We start from the raw sequence: 14840 nt of genomic DNA, 5'->3' as shown, positions 1-14840 counted from the left end.
AGCCCTGAAAAAGTTCTGGACCAAGGGAAAAGTTGGGACAGAAAGGCAGAGGACACCCACTTCTGCCTGATACACTACCGCCAGGAAACTAGCTGGTGCTGGCATCACCCTCGTCAGTACTGGGGCCAGAGCTGGAGTCAAGGTACAGGATCTCTGACCTCCCTGCATGGTGCTGGGGAGGTATTGATGCTTCATCCCATGCACCACCATTCAACCTCTACCGATCCATGCTCCTTCTGGAGGAGGGAGACTAGTCCCCATGGAACCTGCAGTGGACTTGGACGGTCTTATGCGACTTTCCCTCTCGAGTTTGCCAAGGACAATGACTCCTCTGTCTCTTCAGAGAGGCACCAGCTCCAGGACGCAAAGTGGCAGCATTCTCTGAACCAGAAGGCAACCTGTGATCTGACGATGGACTCAGTGCCAAAGCAGGCTGCATGGCCTGTTTGAGCAGGTGCTGCTTCAGATGAAGATTCCTTGCCACTTGAATCTGCTTCGTGAACAATCTGCAAATTGAACACCACTCCTTGATGTGGGTTTCATCTAGACACAGCAAGCAGCGCTTGCTCATTATTGGGGATTGCCCACACACCCATGACAGACCATGTTAAAACCCTGGTAAGGGTATTATGAGGGAACACTGGAACTACAAGTAACACTAAGTCTAACTAATCCTATAGTAGGATCACTAATGAACTATATACTACTAGGAAAAGAAGTCACTGAACAGAGGATTGTGAGGTTGAAAACTTCACAGCCTTGACTCCAGCCACGGGCAGTAAGAAAGAACTGAGGGGGTGGGGTCACGGCAGAGCCACCTCATCTAGTCAGGGCAGGGGCTATGGCCACGAGAAGCTAGCACCACCCCTCTATGGGTACTGCTGTGTAAAATTCTCCAGCCCCAATGTGCACACACCTAAGTGAAATACACAGCTGCATCTACTCAAAGCAGCAGCATCCAGGTATTGAACTTATTTTTTCCTCCTCAATAAAAGTAGTTTTATAATGTGTAACTATGTAACTCCTATTCTTAATCTTTACTCCTATGATGCAAGATTACCACATTCAAAATGGTGTCAAGTGTAGCTCACTTGACTATTGAGTCATTTCCTTATTCTTTGTCAGAATTGGCCTTATTGTATTTATTGTTTGGGCGTGTATCAATTATGTATAGGTTCAAATGAAGACAGTGTTGAAGAGGTCTCAGGAATTCAGCACTTGACAAGTGATTCAGACAGTGAAGTTTTTTGTGATTCTATGGAACAATTTGGACAAGAAGAGGTAAAAAAAGCAACAAAACCCTGAAGTTTCACACTAATGGGTAAATTTTTAAAATGGAATGTATTGAGTTTCACAGCTCCGGTTTATATAAACAGGAACAACAGAAGATGTGCATGGATTACTCAATGCTCTACTGCAGTGGTCCCCAATGTGGTGCCTGCGGGGGCATCTTAATGCGCCCGCGTCATGGCCCCCGGGAGAGCACTTTCCGGCATTTCGGCGAGGACGCCTCTCACTGACGCCGCTTGCCGTCGACAAGTGACGTCATCAAGAGGCGTCGCTCCCGAATTTTGGCGGGGACACCTCTCGATGATGTTGCTTGTTGACGGGAAGCAGCATCATCGAGAGGCGTTGCCACCGAAATGCCGCCGAAATTCGGCGGCATTTTGGCAGGTGCTCCACTGCCACGGTGGTCCTTCGGCTGGCGCCCGCCAGCCAAAAAGGTTAGGGACCACTGCTCTACTGTGAAAATGTGTGAGCTTCCTTTTTGATTTCAAATGAATAATTAATTAAATGTTCTAGTCTCTCCTTATCTAAATTAAATGATCCCCATTGACCATACTATCTGAGTGCCTCACAATACCCTATGAGGTAGGAAAGTAATGTGGGTCATGGAATGAATGGCATTCTGAGTTCAGTTTTAAAAAAAAATTCCAGCCAATTTTTTGGGGTAATATAACACTGCATTAGCCTTTTTGTTTGGCTTGTGTGCTTCTGTAGGTCAAAGGGCTTGACTACAGATCAGTAAAACATTCCCCTCAAACTGGACAGGATATGTTACATGTCTAAAGAGGTATCAGTACAAACTGCCATGTGAACTTGGGAATGAGTTTGTATCTGCTATCCATTTCTCTGGCCTTTATCATCATGGCTTGCCTTTCAGCAGGTGTTCATGTGTATAGTCTAAATGCTATAGTATTGCAAATTTAGAGAGGATAGTTGATTAAAGGATATTAGCAAGGATTGTTTTGTGAAAGGTGTAAGCTGATGGCTAAATACTCCTAAACAGAATGACAGTGCATGTCCTGATATATCTGCAATTTAATTGCTGCCTATTCAAGCTGGCTCATGTGATTTGCATTCTGACAAGAGGGCCAGCCCTAGCTGAAGTCAGGGCACTTTTTCATATCAGAATTCCCTAGTCTTAGAAGGAGAAATTGAATAGTGTCCAGTTTTTTTTCTGAAGCTTAGTTTTTAGTAATTAAAAAGATACAATATTTAATAATGTAATATCTAAAAATAACGTCCCTTGCAATTTACAGCTTGAACAGTGTTTTCAAGATAACTGTTACAATATTCATAAATTTTTAATAACTAATCCTAACTAAAAGAAGGCACATAAGTTTTGTTATTTCCAAATGGAATGATTTGGCATTTAAATAATTCTTATAATTTAATTAGAATGCTTTAACTATTTAAAGCTTTTTACAAATTACAAACACTGAACCTCAATACCTCTGAGATGGTAGATAAACAAGCTATCCCCATTTTACCAACAGGTATATTAAGGTAAATCTCCTCTTACCTCTAAAATAGTCTTTCTAACCTGAAAAGGACATCTAGAAAATACTGAAAACTTTCTGTAGGGTGGTGATTGCTTCTATTGAAAGCAAAACCTTAACAATGGGGAAGCTCTTTTTTTAAAAGGTGGATAGAGGATACTTCATCTTTTATTTGGTAACAGTCAGATTTTACAGAACACATACTTTAAGATTAACTAGATGCTGCTGTTAATTTGTAGCCCTTGGAAATGATTACATCAGCCAAAGGACCTTTACAGCATTCATCCCATTTCTTGGAAGTAGATCACAGTCATCTGTTGGAAAATGCTGGTTTTCCTGAACATGCTCACCTGCCCTCTGAAAATTTTAGAGTGGAGGATATAACAGAAGCAGCAGTTGAAGGAAAAGGTGAAGTCAAGTGTGGGGGAGAAGATGGCAAAAGCAGCGATGGAGGCCCTCACAAAGAGAAGAAAGGCGGAGAAAAGGTGGATTTCCATGGAGTCAGAAGAGGGAGAGGTACTGTGTGTGCATCGTTTGTATTTTTCTCACTATACTTCCGCATATAGATCAGCTGAGTCATTTGTCAAGATTGAACACTAAGGCAGCAATGCTGTATAATGTTTTCATCCCACCTTGTTCCATAACTGGATAAATAAATATTGCACTCCTAAATTCCAGTGGTAACAATTAACCTTTGCATTTAGAGTACTTTTTTTTATTTTATTTTATTCATAATAAAGAGTCAGAAAAGTGTGTTCTTGTACTGGAGAGTGCTTCAGTCAGCCTCATGAGCTTAATAGTGGACTGTTCTGATTTGGCTTACCTTGAATTCCAAGTATCACTCAGTGCACTCTTCTGTTTTACTAGTGTAATCGTTCACTTCCTCTTCAAACTAGATTTATAAATGTAGAGACAGGAGAGTTTCGCTGCAAGTTACAAGGTACATTTTAAGCATCAAAGTATTTTTACTTTTACTGTATCAGAATGGAGCACTTCATTAAAATATTCATTTTTGGTATTGTATTTAATTTTGTCAGTTTTGGCCATAGCTGTTTGCCTTATACTAATATAATGCCTAAATAACTAAGATATGAGGCAGTCATTTAGTAGCCAAAATCTTCAATATATGAGGGACGCCCCCCCACCTCTTACTACCTGTGTTGTTTTTAACAATATTGAGAATTATGATATGGAAGCAGCACTCTTTTCCTCTTTAAAAACTTGCATTTCTACCCAATCAGATATCTGCCATTGGTTTAAATGTGGCCAGTGTTAAAGCTAGTTTGTTCATTGGAAACTTGGAAGAAATGTCTATGAATGATAATTACAGGCTTTTAGCAAACACGTGAAATGAGCAAATGATGCTATATATGAAAATTCCTTGCCGAGGTTTGCTGCTAGTGTAATAGTCATGTGGCTTATTTTATTTTTTTAAATAAATCACAACAGCTGGTCCTCTTCTTTTTTCCCAACTGGCAGTACAGACTATCATTAGCAGAGATTTTTAAGAAGAATCCTAACACTATCTCTAGATTGAAAAACTAGAATGGACATGGTATGTGATTATTTATCCTACCTCCTTTCTTGATTGCTACTTCCTAGCAGAACCTCAATAGACTAAGGTCAAAAAATTTAAAGAGAAATTTAAGCTTGATGCAAATGTCTTTTTTTTCACCCCCTTTCTGCCTTCCTCACTGTCCCAAAGTGTCCTCTACATTCCATTTGGATATATGAAAGACCTCCCTAGTTTTTCCTCACCTACCCTTGATGACAGGACGGGCCTCACTGTCTCTGTTCAACTGGGCAGAAGGATCACTGCTTAGCTTAGGGAACTTTGCTGAAATCTGCATGAAGTTTTCATACCCATTGTACTGTATGGTTTCTTTATACACTAGGCTGCAAATCACGTAAGCATGAATATGAAGTCATCAGGATGAGTGTAAATGTGTATCTGTGTCTCACTCCATCCCCAGATTTGTTAAACTTAGTATTGGAAGCAGTAAAGGCTGTAGCACTGAGTGATTAAACTAGAGGAGTCATTTCATGTGGGAGGACAGTGAATAACCCTAGATTTGCAGATGATATTGACCAAGGAGAATTTTTCAAGAATAACTGACAAGGTAAACATGGAAAGCAGAAAACTCAAATTGAAGGTAAGCATGGAGAAGACAAAAACTATGGCAGCTGGAAGATAAGAAGAGGTAAAGATCAAAATCAGAGACCAAGAACTAGAACAAGTGGAAACATTTGTGTATCTTGGAGGACTAATATCAGAGAATGGAAATCACAAAGATGCCATGAAAAGAAGACTCAGACTAGCCACTACTGCATTTAGAAAATTCTGCAAGATTTGGAAGGCAAAAGACGTTTAGATAAAAATATGACTGCATATATGAGGCAGCTGTCATGCTGATACTATTGTATTGGTCAGAATGTTGGAGTATGAGGAAAGCTGACGAACATAATGAACTGACTGAGAGGAATGCTGTGTGTGTCAAGACTGCGGAATAAGAAAAATGAAGTGATAAGAAAATGGCTCGGGCAAGAAATAACTCTGTTATGGCAGATTCAAGAAAGACCAGTGTGGTCTTAGATGTGTCAAGAATGGACCTGGAAAGGATACCAGATGTGGCGATACATACGTGAATGCAAGAAATTAGAAATAGAAGTCGTCTAAGAAGGCATTGGATAGACAAAGTGAGGAATGACATAGAATAAAAAGGTTTAAAGATAAACAAAGCCATGACGCTGGTAAAAGACAGAAAATGGTTGAAAGATTTCATCTGGCCTCATCATCACTGTTGAGCTGACTGATGGGACTCGAAGAAGATCCTGCAAATGACGTTTATAGTTATAGACCCTTTACGATAGCATCACAAATACTGCTGTAATAACATCCTGGTTCTTTTTTACAAGAATTTAAAGTTAAATAGGGGATATAAGTGTTAGCCTTGGTTGGGGAAGTGGGAAATGATAAAGCAGTATAACCAAACATTTTCAGTAGAGGCAATAGCTTCTCTCTGTTTTGTTTTTTTTCCTCAAAAACTTAGGGCATAGGATGCAGCCTCTGGGTGATGGTGCTCAAGGTGGACAGATGGGCAGTGGAGGGGATGGAGAACGCTGGGGGTCAGACAGAGCACCAAGGGGCAGCCTCAATGAACAAATTGCAGTAGTGCTCATGAGGTTACAAGAAGACATGCAGAACGTCCTTCAGAGACTGCATACACTGGAGGCACTGACAGCCTCCCAGGTAACAATTTTTCCAGATTACATATTTTTTCCTGGGAAGCTATATTTAAAGAAAAATCAATCCATGTTGCTTAACTGGCTATGCCTTGAAAAGCTGTCTCTCAAGGATATATTTTGGATAGTTTCTATGCGTTTTAAGATAAAGTAAGAATTAGGTCTATAATCTAAGTTATTAAAGAAATTTTCAAATCTTTTATTTTGAACTGTGAAGTGTAGTTGTATCTAGTCTCCACCATAATAGAGTTTGTATCACTTCTACACATTAAGTTAACTATATTAGTTGGTCCTTCCGTTGCAAGTCAATGCATTCCTATAGAAATTTGTATTAATTTCCATCTGAGGTCAGAGAGTACCATTTTGATACTTAACTAGCCTTGGTTTGTATTTAAAGGCAAGATCTGTGACGCTACAGTCAAATTTACAACCTGCCTCATCTGTTAAGGTAAGATTTTTTCCATATTTGTAAAAGGCAGTGTTTGGAACAAGATAAAATGGCTTTAGATTTCTTACATGCTTTAAATTTTGCCTTTTCCTTGAACTACAAGGAGTAAAATAGAGCTCTTATAATCTAGTCTCTGAAGAAATGATTCAATAAATCAGTTTTAAAATTAAGTGTAAACTATTTCCTTCTGCTATGCAAGTTTCTAATTTTTTGCACTTTGAGCCAGTAGTATTTAAAGTGTGTTTATGTACTAGCATCTAATGTACTGGTACAAATTGGTGACCACAATTTGTGTTTTGTTTTGCTTAGAGACCATTGTGGTGGCCCTTTGATATTTCTCCTGGCACTTTAGCCTTTGCTGTTGTATGGCCCTTTGTTGCCCAGTGGTTGGTGCATGTATACTTTCAAAGAAGGCGAAGGTGAAGATTTATTTGTATACTTTTACTCAGCAGAGCATGTGCTTGTATATTTGTTTTCATTTTTTAGACAGTACACTACTCTACACATAGGGATGAGCACAAACGAAGATTTTGCATTCATAAACAATGATGAACATAGTCTTACATTGCACAAGGCTTGTATAACATGAATAGAGGACATGGGCAGTGTCAAAACATTAAGTAGATTTATAGCTGGTGCCCCTGAATAACCCTACATTTCCATGAGCTTTCACTATCCAGGATGTAACCTGCTGAAAGTTCTACTCTAAGTACCAGTGAAACTCCCAGTGCTAAGGATGGGGTGCTCAATCTAACCATGTACCAGAGCCGTTGGAAGAGACTGGAGTAGGAAGATATGTGATTTTGCTCCCAAAGAGGAACAGAATGGATGTTCAGCAAGAAATTCAAAATTAGCTACCATAAGCTTTGTGCAAAATGAAACAACATACCAATTCCAGTGAGTATCCTTAGGTATCTGAGGCTGGCTGGCTCCCATCTGCTTGACATCCTTAGGCTGTGGCCCATGATATCCTCCTGAACCACCTCCATTGTTATGCAGGAGTCTCTGGTATCCTCTTCTTGTTCTGCTCTTGCCTAGCAAACAGATTTCTCCCTGTAAATGGAGATGGTTCCTTTACGGAATTCCAGTGCGTTCAATGTTCAGTTTCCTATTCTAGCTACTTTCTCTCACTATCATCTCATCTGCACCTGGATTACTACTTTTATAGTTATAACCAGTATGTATTTTTCAATGTTTTGAATACCTTCATGTCTGTTCTGTTTTGATCAAGTGATCTTGGGCTTCTTTTCTACTTCCTTTAGCTAAATGACAGTAGCACTGCTTTAATTAAGAGGAGCACCCTTCAAACCCTACTTAATCTCCTCTATTTCCCTTCTCTAGCTAAGCATGGAAAGCTCAAGTTAGTGTTTTCTAAACACTAGATCCAGACCCAGACCTCACTGCTGACTCCATTGTCTTAGAATGGTGTTATCCTTTGTCCTAAACTCGTTAATCCATATCTTTCTGCAGATCTCTCTCACTAGATTTGTGTTAAATTATTCTTTGATCAAACTACATCTGTACTTTGAAAAATGACCATTGCTCACACATTTTAGCATAAACTTGAAATGGACACTGGCAGTTAAGGGTTCTCTTATCCCATTTCCTCAAATAAGTATACTACATGGGCATTACACTCCCCTAACAACATTGGCAACAGGCTTTGTTCTATTATTTTTGTACTAATTTAAAAAACAAAACCAAACAAATGAAGTGGACAGCCTGTCTGTTTAGTATAAGAGCAGTGCACTGCCATGTGGAAGATCTGTGCTGAGGATCTTAGCTATAGTGTGGTGAGGGGATGGACATGTTGCACAATGGTAGCATTTTTATATTCCAAAGGATTTGGAGTTCAGAAGTTGAATCTCTTGATCTGCCAGGTATGCTGCAAAGCCGATCTGTTTTGGGAGCACAGAGGTGGCTGGGATTTTGGAAGGGATTTTTTTTTACTTTTGGTTGGTGGAAATGTGAGTGGGGTGTGTGTATGTGTGTGCACATGCACACGCTTACTGTTGAGTTATGTGGTAATGGAGGAGAAAATGTGCTGCTATTGTGCCTCGTTATTTTTGTATTTTGTTTTAATTTAATCGAGAGATCTCCTACAGTGTCAGATTCTTTTAAGGTATAGTTACAGCCAAATATAATAACTGTGTGGATTATGATTAAAAAAAAACCCCAAAACCTGCTTACAGTTTTTGTGGGTTTTTTTTTTAAAAAGCATGCAGGCTGATCACTGGTAAATTAAGAAACTTTTGATCTAATCACTTTGAAAAACAATTGACCCTTTGCACCTGTGCACCATTCTTAAATCTGATCATCTTTTTCTGTTTAATATACAAATGTATACTGTGAAGAAATGTATGGTGTATGTAAAGGGAGGACATTATATCTAATTTCAAGTAATTGTGGGGTTTAATATGTAATTAGTTTCATAATGTTAATTGCTTGTATTCACATCATGTCTGTTTTAAGTGAAAAGTCCTTACATAAGTAAGTTTTTAAGTGGCTTTACCACTAATTTTTTTTTCAAAAGCTAAGGAAGTGGGGTTAAACTAATTACATGTTTGGTTCCTTTTAGAAAATGAACTGAGAACTTAATTTTTGATTTTGCTTAAAGACTACTGGGACTGGGACAGCCTGGAGAGAGAAGGAATTCAGAATTCACATGAGAGCCTCCGGATCTGTGATGGCTAAATCTTCCTTCGGTTGTAGTAATTTAATTTTTTGCATTACCTGGGAGCTAACTACTTAAGGACTAACATTACTGATACTTGAATGATCCACTGCTCCTAGATTACAAGTAAAATAAATAATTATCCCATCCTCAAACCATATGAACATTAAATTATTAATCTTTTGAAATGGATTTCTGGCTGGGTATTCTGTAGATATGACTGATTTTTTTTTATGGCAATTAATAATGAGGGGGATGTCAGCTTTGTAAAAAGAAAAAAATCCTGTATATATGGAATAGAAAATTGTAAAACTCACTTTAACATTAGGATGATTTTGCAATTTCAGTAATTCAGATTTCTTTCATGTTACATACTGTGCGATAGAAGCAGTGACTGGGAAGACAGTATAAGTCCTGTGCGTACATTATAAGGTGGCTGAAAGGCTGCATGTAATGTTGTAGCTTTGAAGGGCTCAACTGGTCTATTTTGCTGCTAGACAGATGTGGGGTACATTTCTTTGTACATCAGCCATAGGTGGAATCAAATATTTGACTGAATAATCCTGCCATTCATTGCACTATATGTAAACCAAAACCACTTTAGCATCTTGCATGTTAGAGACACAGTAGTAACATGGGGATTGTTGATTATAACGTTGAGAGCAGTGTATGGTGTAAAGGAGCCATAGAGAGAAGCTGCGCTGAATAATACTTTTCATTCATATATCTTTCTCTACTGCTAACTGGTTTCATTTTAACTGAGACATGAAGTTTATGCACATAGTGCTTTAAAATACAAGATGAAAACTAGCTACACCCAATATTTGTAAGATTTTACAAAGTTTAGTCCTGTGTAAGCTATTATTTTATGTAGTAGTTATTTAAAGGATAGATGAATTAATCTAGCCCCAACATCTATGTGGCCTTTTCCCACCCCAAAACCTACTGGTGAGAAAACATCTGTTTCCATATTTTCCTTTTATCCTTCCCAGTGCATTCAAATATTTTCCAAAATGTATATGCTAATTTTGGTGCTGATTATCCTTTCCAGTGGTATTTATTCATATATAGAAATTTTATCAGTATAAACATGAATATATTACAATCTTGTGAAGTTTGCTTGGTCAAAGTATGCTTTGCAGTTTGATTTTTTTAAAAAAAAATGTATCTAAGTTACATAGCCTAGATCTATGAGAAGGTGAGCAGTATATTAAGATATTTTCTGCACAAAGTAAGAAATCAGACCTAGATAGTAAAATGGTTGCTTTGCATCTGCAATGAAGAAGAAAAATTCCATTATGCCATAACTTACATTTAAAATATGAATCTTAAACACTTTTTGCTGTCTCATTCTTTAGTCAGAGTGATACATTACAAATAATTCATGGGAAATGTCTCTTGGGATAAGACATGCTGTAAGGTCTCTTATTTTATAGTTTTGGAAAGCACTTCTTTCATACAAGTTACACTGTATAAAATAGATATAATTATAGGATTTAATGTTTCTGCCATGTTTAACAGAACATGATTTTAATCTTGTCTTTAAATACTTTAAAAAAATGTTCTCCCTCTTGATCTTTGATGTAAAACTGAGTTACTAAATAAAGTGACAAGAGAACAGCTCTGATAGCATGTCTTCACAAGCAGCTGTTTTGGTGTAACGTATAAACAAACGTAGCATGACTGGACATGCTGAAAACTTAAATCTGAATTAAACCAATCCTACAATAGAAATTTTTGCTATGGTTGAGATTCTAGGCCTCCATGAAGCTATTCTGCTTGTATTTTAAATAGTTGATTGTTGTATTATAGACAGTGAAAGAATTAAGATTGATTACTGAGCAAGAAGAGGCTAATTACTCTATCGTGTTTTTTCAAAAATGTGTGACTGCACCCTCAGTTACAGCAAATAGTGGTGCAGATGACCACAGCCATTGTACCCTGCTTGTGTGTGTCTGGCTATTAGTGCCTGCACAGAGTAACTCAGTTCATCTTTTTTAAAAAAGGCCTTTAACAAATGTAGAAACATTCCTCACACAGAATATCTGCTTTACTACTGCATCATTTTGTATTCAGTACATAAGTGTCTACTAAGCCTCCCACCATACCATTTCATGGAAAGAAGCAAATTCCTGTAAGTTTTAATACAAAGTGAAACCATAATTCCACTAATGCTGCTTCCCTGTGCTCTTGCAGCACTAGCAGCCTAGGTAGATATCCTACACTAGACATGGCTGTAGACCTCATTGACGGTCTAATTGACTGGATTAAAGTGGGAGTCTGAGACTAGACCTCCCCACCCAGCAAGCAGCTATAACGAGGAACCACAAGGCCACCATAGATCATTTTCTTGCCTCTTTCCAACTCATCTGTAGTGTTTTTCTTTTCCTGTAACAGACTCTTTTCTGCCACTCCACAGGGCCAGAGATACTGGTTTACGAGACAAATGACAGAAGGGCATCATAGCTTTAATTCTTGAAAGCCTCTCTAAATGAATCAGTGGCTGGAGGAATTGAGTATGCTACCCCAACTGGTACTGTCCAAATCTTAGCTGCCGGCAGCCACAATTGGGTTTGGGGATAGTGAAGGTTGTTTTCCATTTTACTTAGATCTCGTCAAAGTAACTACACTGTCATGTAGAGGTGTGGTACTTCCGGTGCAGAGTGCCTAGTAGGGGCCAAATCAAGAGATAGCTCCTTGCCGTGGTTCCCATAGATACATGGGAACAGTGGCAGCTTGCATATCGATGTCAGGGAAGGAGACTGTTGCAGGGGGAAGAGTTTAGCAGATGATTAGAAATACAAACAAGCAACCCTTGAACTGAAGAATACCAAATCTAGCTCCTGTGACCAGATTAGCCTGCTATATCAGAAAGGCACAAGAAAGATAGTCACAGAAGGCAAAAGACTTAGGGACCCTGTAATCAAGGCAGAAGCAGTAGTGCTGCTCTCCCCTGTCCACAGCAGCTGATGAAAGAAAGCCTAGGCACTACCAGCTGTATAGAATAGGGGCAGGGGGTGCCACATGATTGGCCAATGGCCCAGTGCCTACACATGAAGAGGACAGAAAAATATTAAAAATAAACTAGTACTGCACAGGGGCAGAGTAATTTATAAAAGCATTTGAAGACTGTCTTATCACTTAGATAAAACATTGCAAATTGAGGAAGAATCAATGACATTACTGACCCTCTCTGTTCTAAGTACTTATTTAAATCTAGTGCTTGGGGGTGAGAGGTTGGAGGCAGAAGCAAAACGTGCAGCAACAAACTTCTTTCTCTCAACCACATACACTATATAAAATGTTCAGACTGGTCCTTCACTTGAACCTCAGCATGATACTTAGCCCCCATGTAAAGGGTGCTCCTGCTGAGAACTTTAAAAGGGTTATTTTTATTATACAGGTTTCAAAAAAGTTTAAGGGAGGAGAAGTGTCAAAATGAAATCTAAGGCTGTAGGTAGAAGAGGTGAAATAGCATAAAGGTACTGTGAAACAAACTGGTAAGAAAGTATAGTGCTAGCTGGCTGGTCACACAGTTTCATAAAGGACAGGTTCCAGTGTTCAACAGAAAACAGAGTAAAATGTTTTATTTTACCAAACCAGTTAAATTTAGCCCATGAACAAACATCAGCTGCTTAAAAGATTCCACTGAGCTCATTTGTAAATGATGGTAAGTGAGTTCCAGAACTGACTGGAGGCGCAGGGGTTAGGTTCTCCCAGGTATGGGAGTGGTTCTAATAGTTGAGTCTGGGGTTTCAAGGTTACTAAAGCCTGGGCTCAGTCAGAAAAAGGTACAGTCAACATTCCAAGGCTTCTTGACCCCAGCTGTCTGTGCCATAATAGATGAAAAGTTTCTCAGAGTCTGATTAATAGTGATGTTGGCTACAGAGCTAAGTGCCTGAAAGCCATGACTCTAACTACAGTGATTTCAGTGGACTTGACATTTCCTGAGGTTAACTGTGTGTCCAGTTGACATGAACTAAGCTGACTTTGAGGTCAGCTTGAAGCTTTGGAATTGTGTATAGATTATGGAACAAATATGGAGTGCATAGAAACTAAGGGGCCTCAAAAGAAACTGGCTTATCAAATGCACAACAGACCACAGAGGCAGCATTCCACAGCTTCCAGGGACCAAAAGCCTCTTCTACCGCCTGTGTTATGATTGAGATAACTAGTTACAAGAAGATTAAATTTGTCCAAGGCCTCCAAACCTCTTGTTTTATGCTTCTGTCATGGGAAAATGGGAGGTGTTAAATGGGTAACGATGAATCTTTGAAACAATACATGATAAAAGGATAAAGCTAAAACAGTTTTGAAGAAAGCATTTGCTGGATCAACTTGTTTAGTCAACATGTAGTCTTAATTCCATTGTCTGCATAGTAACCAAAAAATCAAGATATTTAATAGAATTAGATTGAGAATTCACATTATGCAGCTGTACAGACCAAGAAAAATATGACCCTGTGCAAAAATGTTTTATAATGAATGCATACCATTCATATTAATACACTCGGCTCTCTGATTTGTCTACAAAACTTATACACAGTGTAATGAAATTCCCATGTGTCATTATTTTGACTTGCAAGACTTTATTATGGTAAAATATATAAACATTTAAATTGGGTTCCTTGAGATAGTTTTTGAAACAGAATGGATAGATATTAGGGTTCTTGTTTATACATGTTTTACAGTGGTTTGATTTCTAGTTTTATATTAATGCATTAGACTATGTAAAAAGATGATTAAACTTCAAATAGTTCTGTAGTTCACAATGCACATTGTAATTAATTTGAAAGGTCTTTAAATAAAAGCTCAAATTTGTGATTCTTTATAAATTAGACAACCTTGGTATTTGTTAAATATTTTCTTGATGAATATAAGCTAGTGCATTCAACTTCAACAGTTTGCTAATAGACTTTTCTGGAGAGATGACAGTGCACCATAAAGCTGTATTTCTCATTAAAAAAAAAGACTAGTTTTCTCACACCTAACTAATGAAAAACCAAACTAATCTCATGACATTTTCAGATGCTGTACTTCATCTCAGGTTAAGATTTTTTTTTGAGAGTTTGAGGTAATTGGCTACAAATGCTACATTTCTCTTACAATAAAGGACCTGTTATGATCTGCAGCTTCTTTATCTCACTGACAGAAATAGTCCTCTGTTAATCATGTGAAGTAATAAATACCTATTATAGTCAACATTTAGAAAACTGTCACCATTTAAATTGCTGCTACATGCACAAACTAGATTCAGTGATCTGCAAATATGCAGAAATTGGGGGACATTTCAATCAATGTGACAAGAACTATAGTGTGGCTTCTGACATCTCAACATTCCAATGTGTTCATCATACCACGTTTTCACAGGTCCCCAGTAAATTACAATGCAAACATGTCTTGACAATTGTAATTTTGTGACATTTTGCAACTGTCTGATCTCTTGTGTGGCTTCTGGGACAACACATAGGGTGATTCTTCTCTCTCACACCCTTCTTGGCTATTTGGAACAGGAAGTCTGGCAACTCTAGATTAGTTCACACTGCATTCACTAGCCTTGTGTGCCAGGAAGCATGGGAAATGAATGGTCATCAATCTACTTGCTTTGTCTGAAATGTCAATTCCATGCAATGCCCTGAAAAGCCACACGATGATTGCTAGCATAGTGATCAGTTTTGGGATACAGTAGCTG

The 14840-nt window shown here is 38.3% G+C and overlaps 1 protein-coding gene across 9 annotated transcripts in view; it reads left to right on the top strand.

The window, feature by feature from the left end:
* Positions 1-14840, top strand: part of ACBD5 (acyl-CoA binding domain containing 5) — a 62253-nt gene that overhangs the window by 34253 nt on the left and 13160 nt on the right. For 6 of the 9 annotated variants that reach the window (XM_075062273.1, XM_032786194.2, XM_032786191.2 and 3 more), the window contains 6 exons: positions 1175-1281; positions 3023-3299; positions 5834-6033; positions 6424-6474; positions 6784-6893; positions 9092-10775. In XM_075062273.1, the coding sequence (XP_074918374.1) occupies positions 1175-1281; positions 3023-3299; positions 5834-6033; positions 6424-6474; positions 6784-6893; positions 9092-9143 (797 nt within the window). In that variant the 3' untranslated portion in view covers positions 9144-10775. Of the gene's footprint in view, positions 1-1174; positions 1282-3022; positions 3300-5833; positions 6034-6423; positions 6475-6783; positions 6894-9052; positions 10776-14840 lie in introns of those variants that run through there. The other 3 variants (XM_075062272.1, XM_032786195.2, XM_032786193.2) reach the window with 2 other exon arrangements.

The sequence above is a fragment of the Chelonoidis abingdonii genome, chromosome 2 (genome assembly GCF_003597395.2).
Source record: "Chelonoidis abingdonii isolate Lonesome George chromosome 2, CheloAbing_2.0, whole genome shotgun sequence".
NCBI classification, from domain to species: Eukaryota; Metazoa; Chordata; order Testudines; family Testudinidae; genus Chelonoidis; species Chelonoidis abingdonii.
This window is presented reverse-complemented; position numbering and strand designations above follow the sequence as displayed.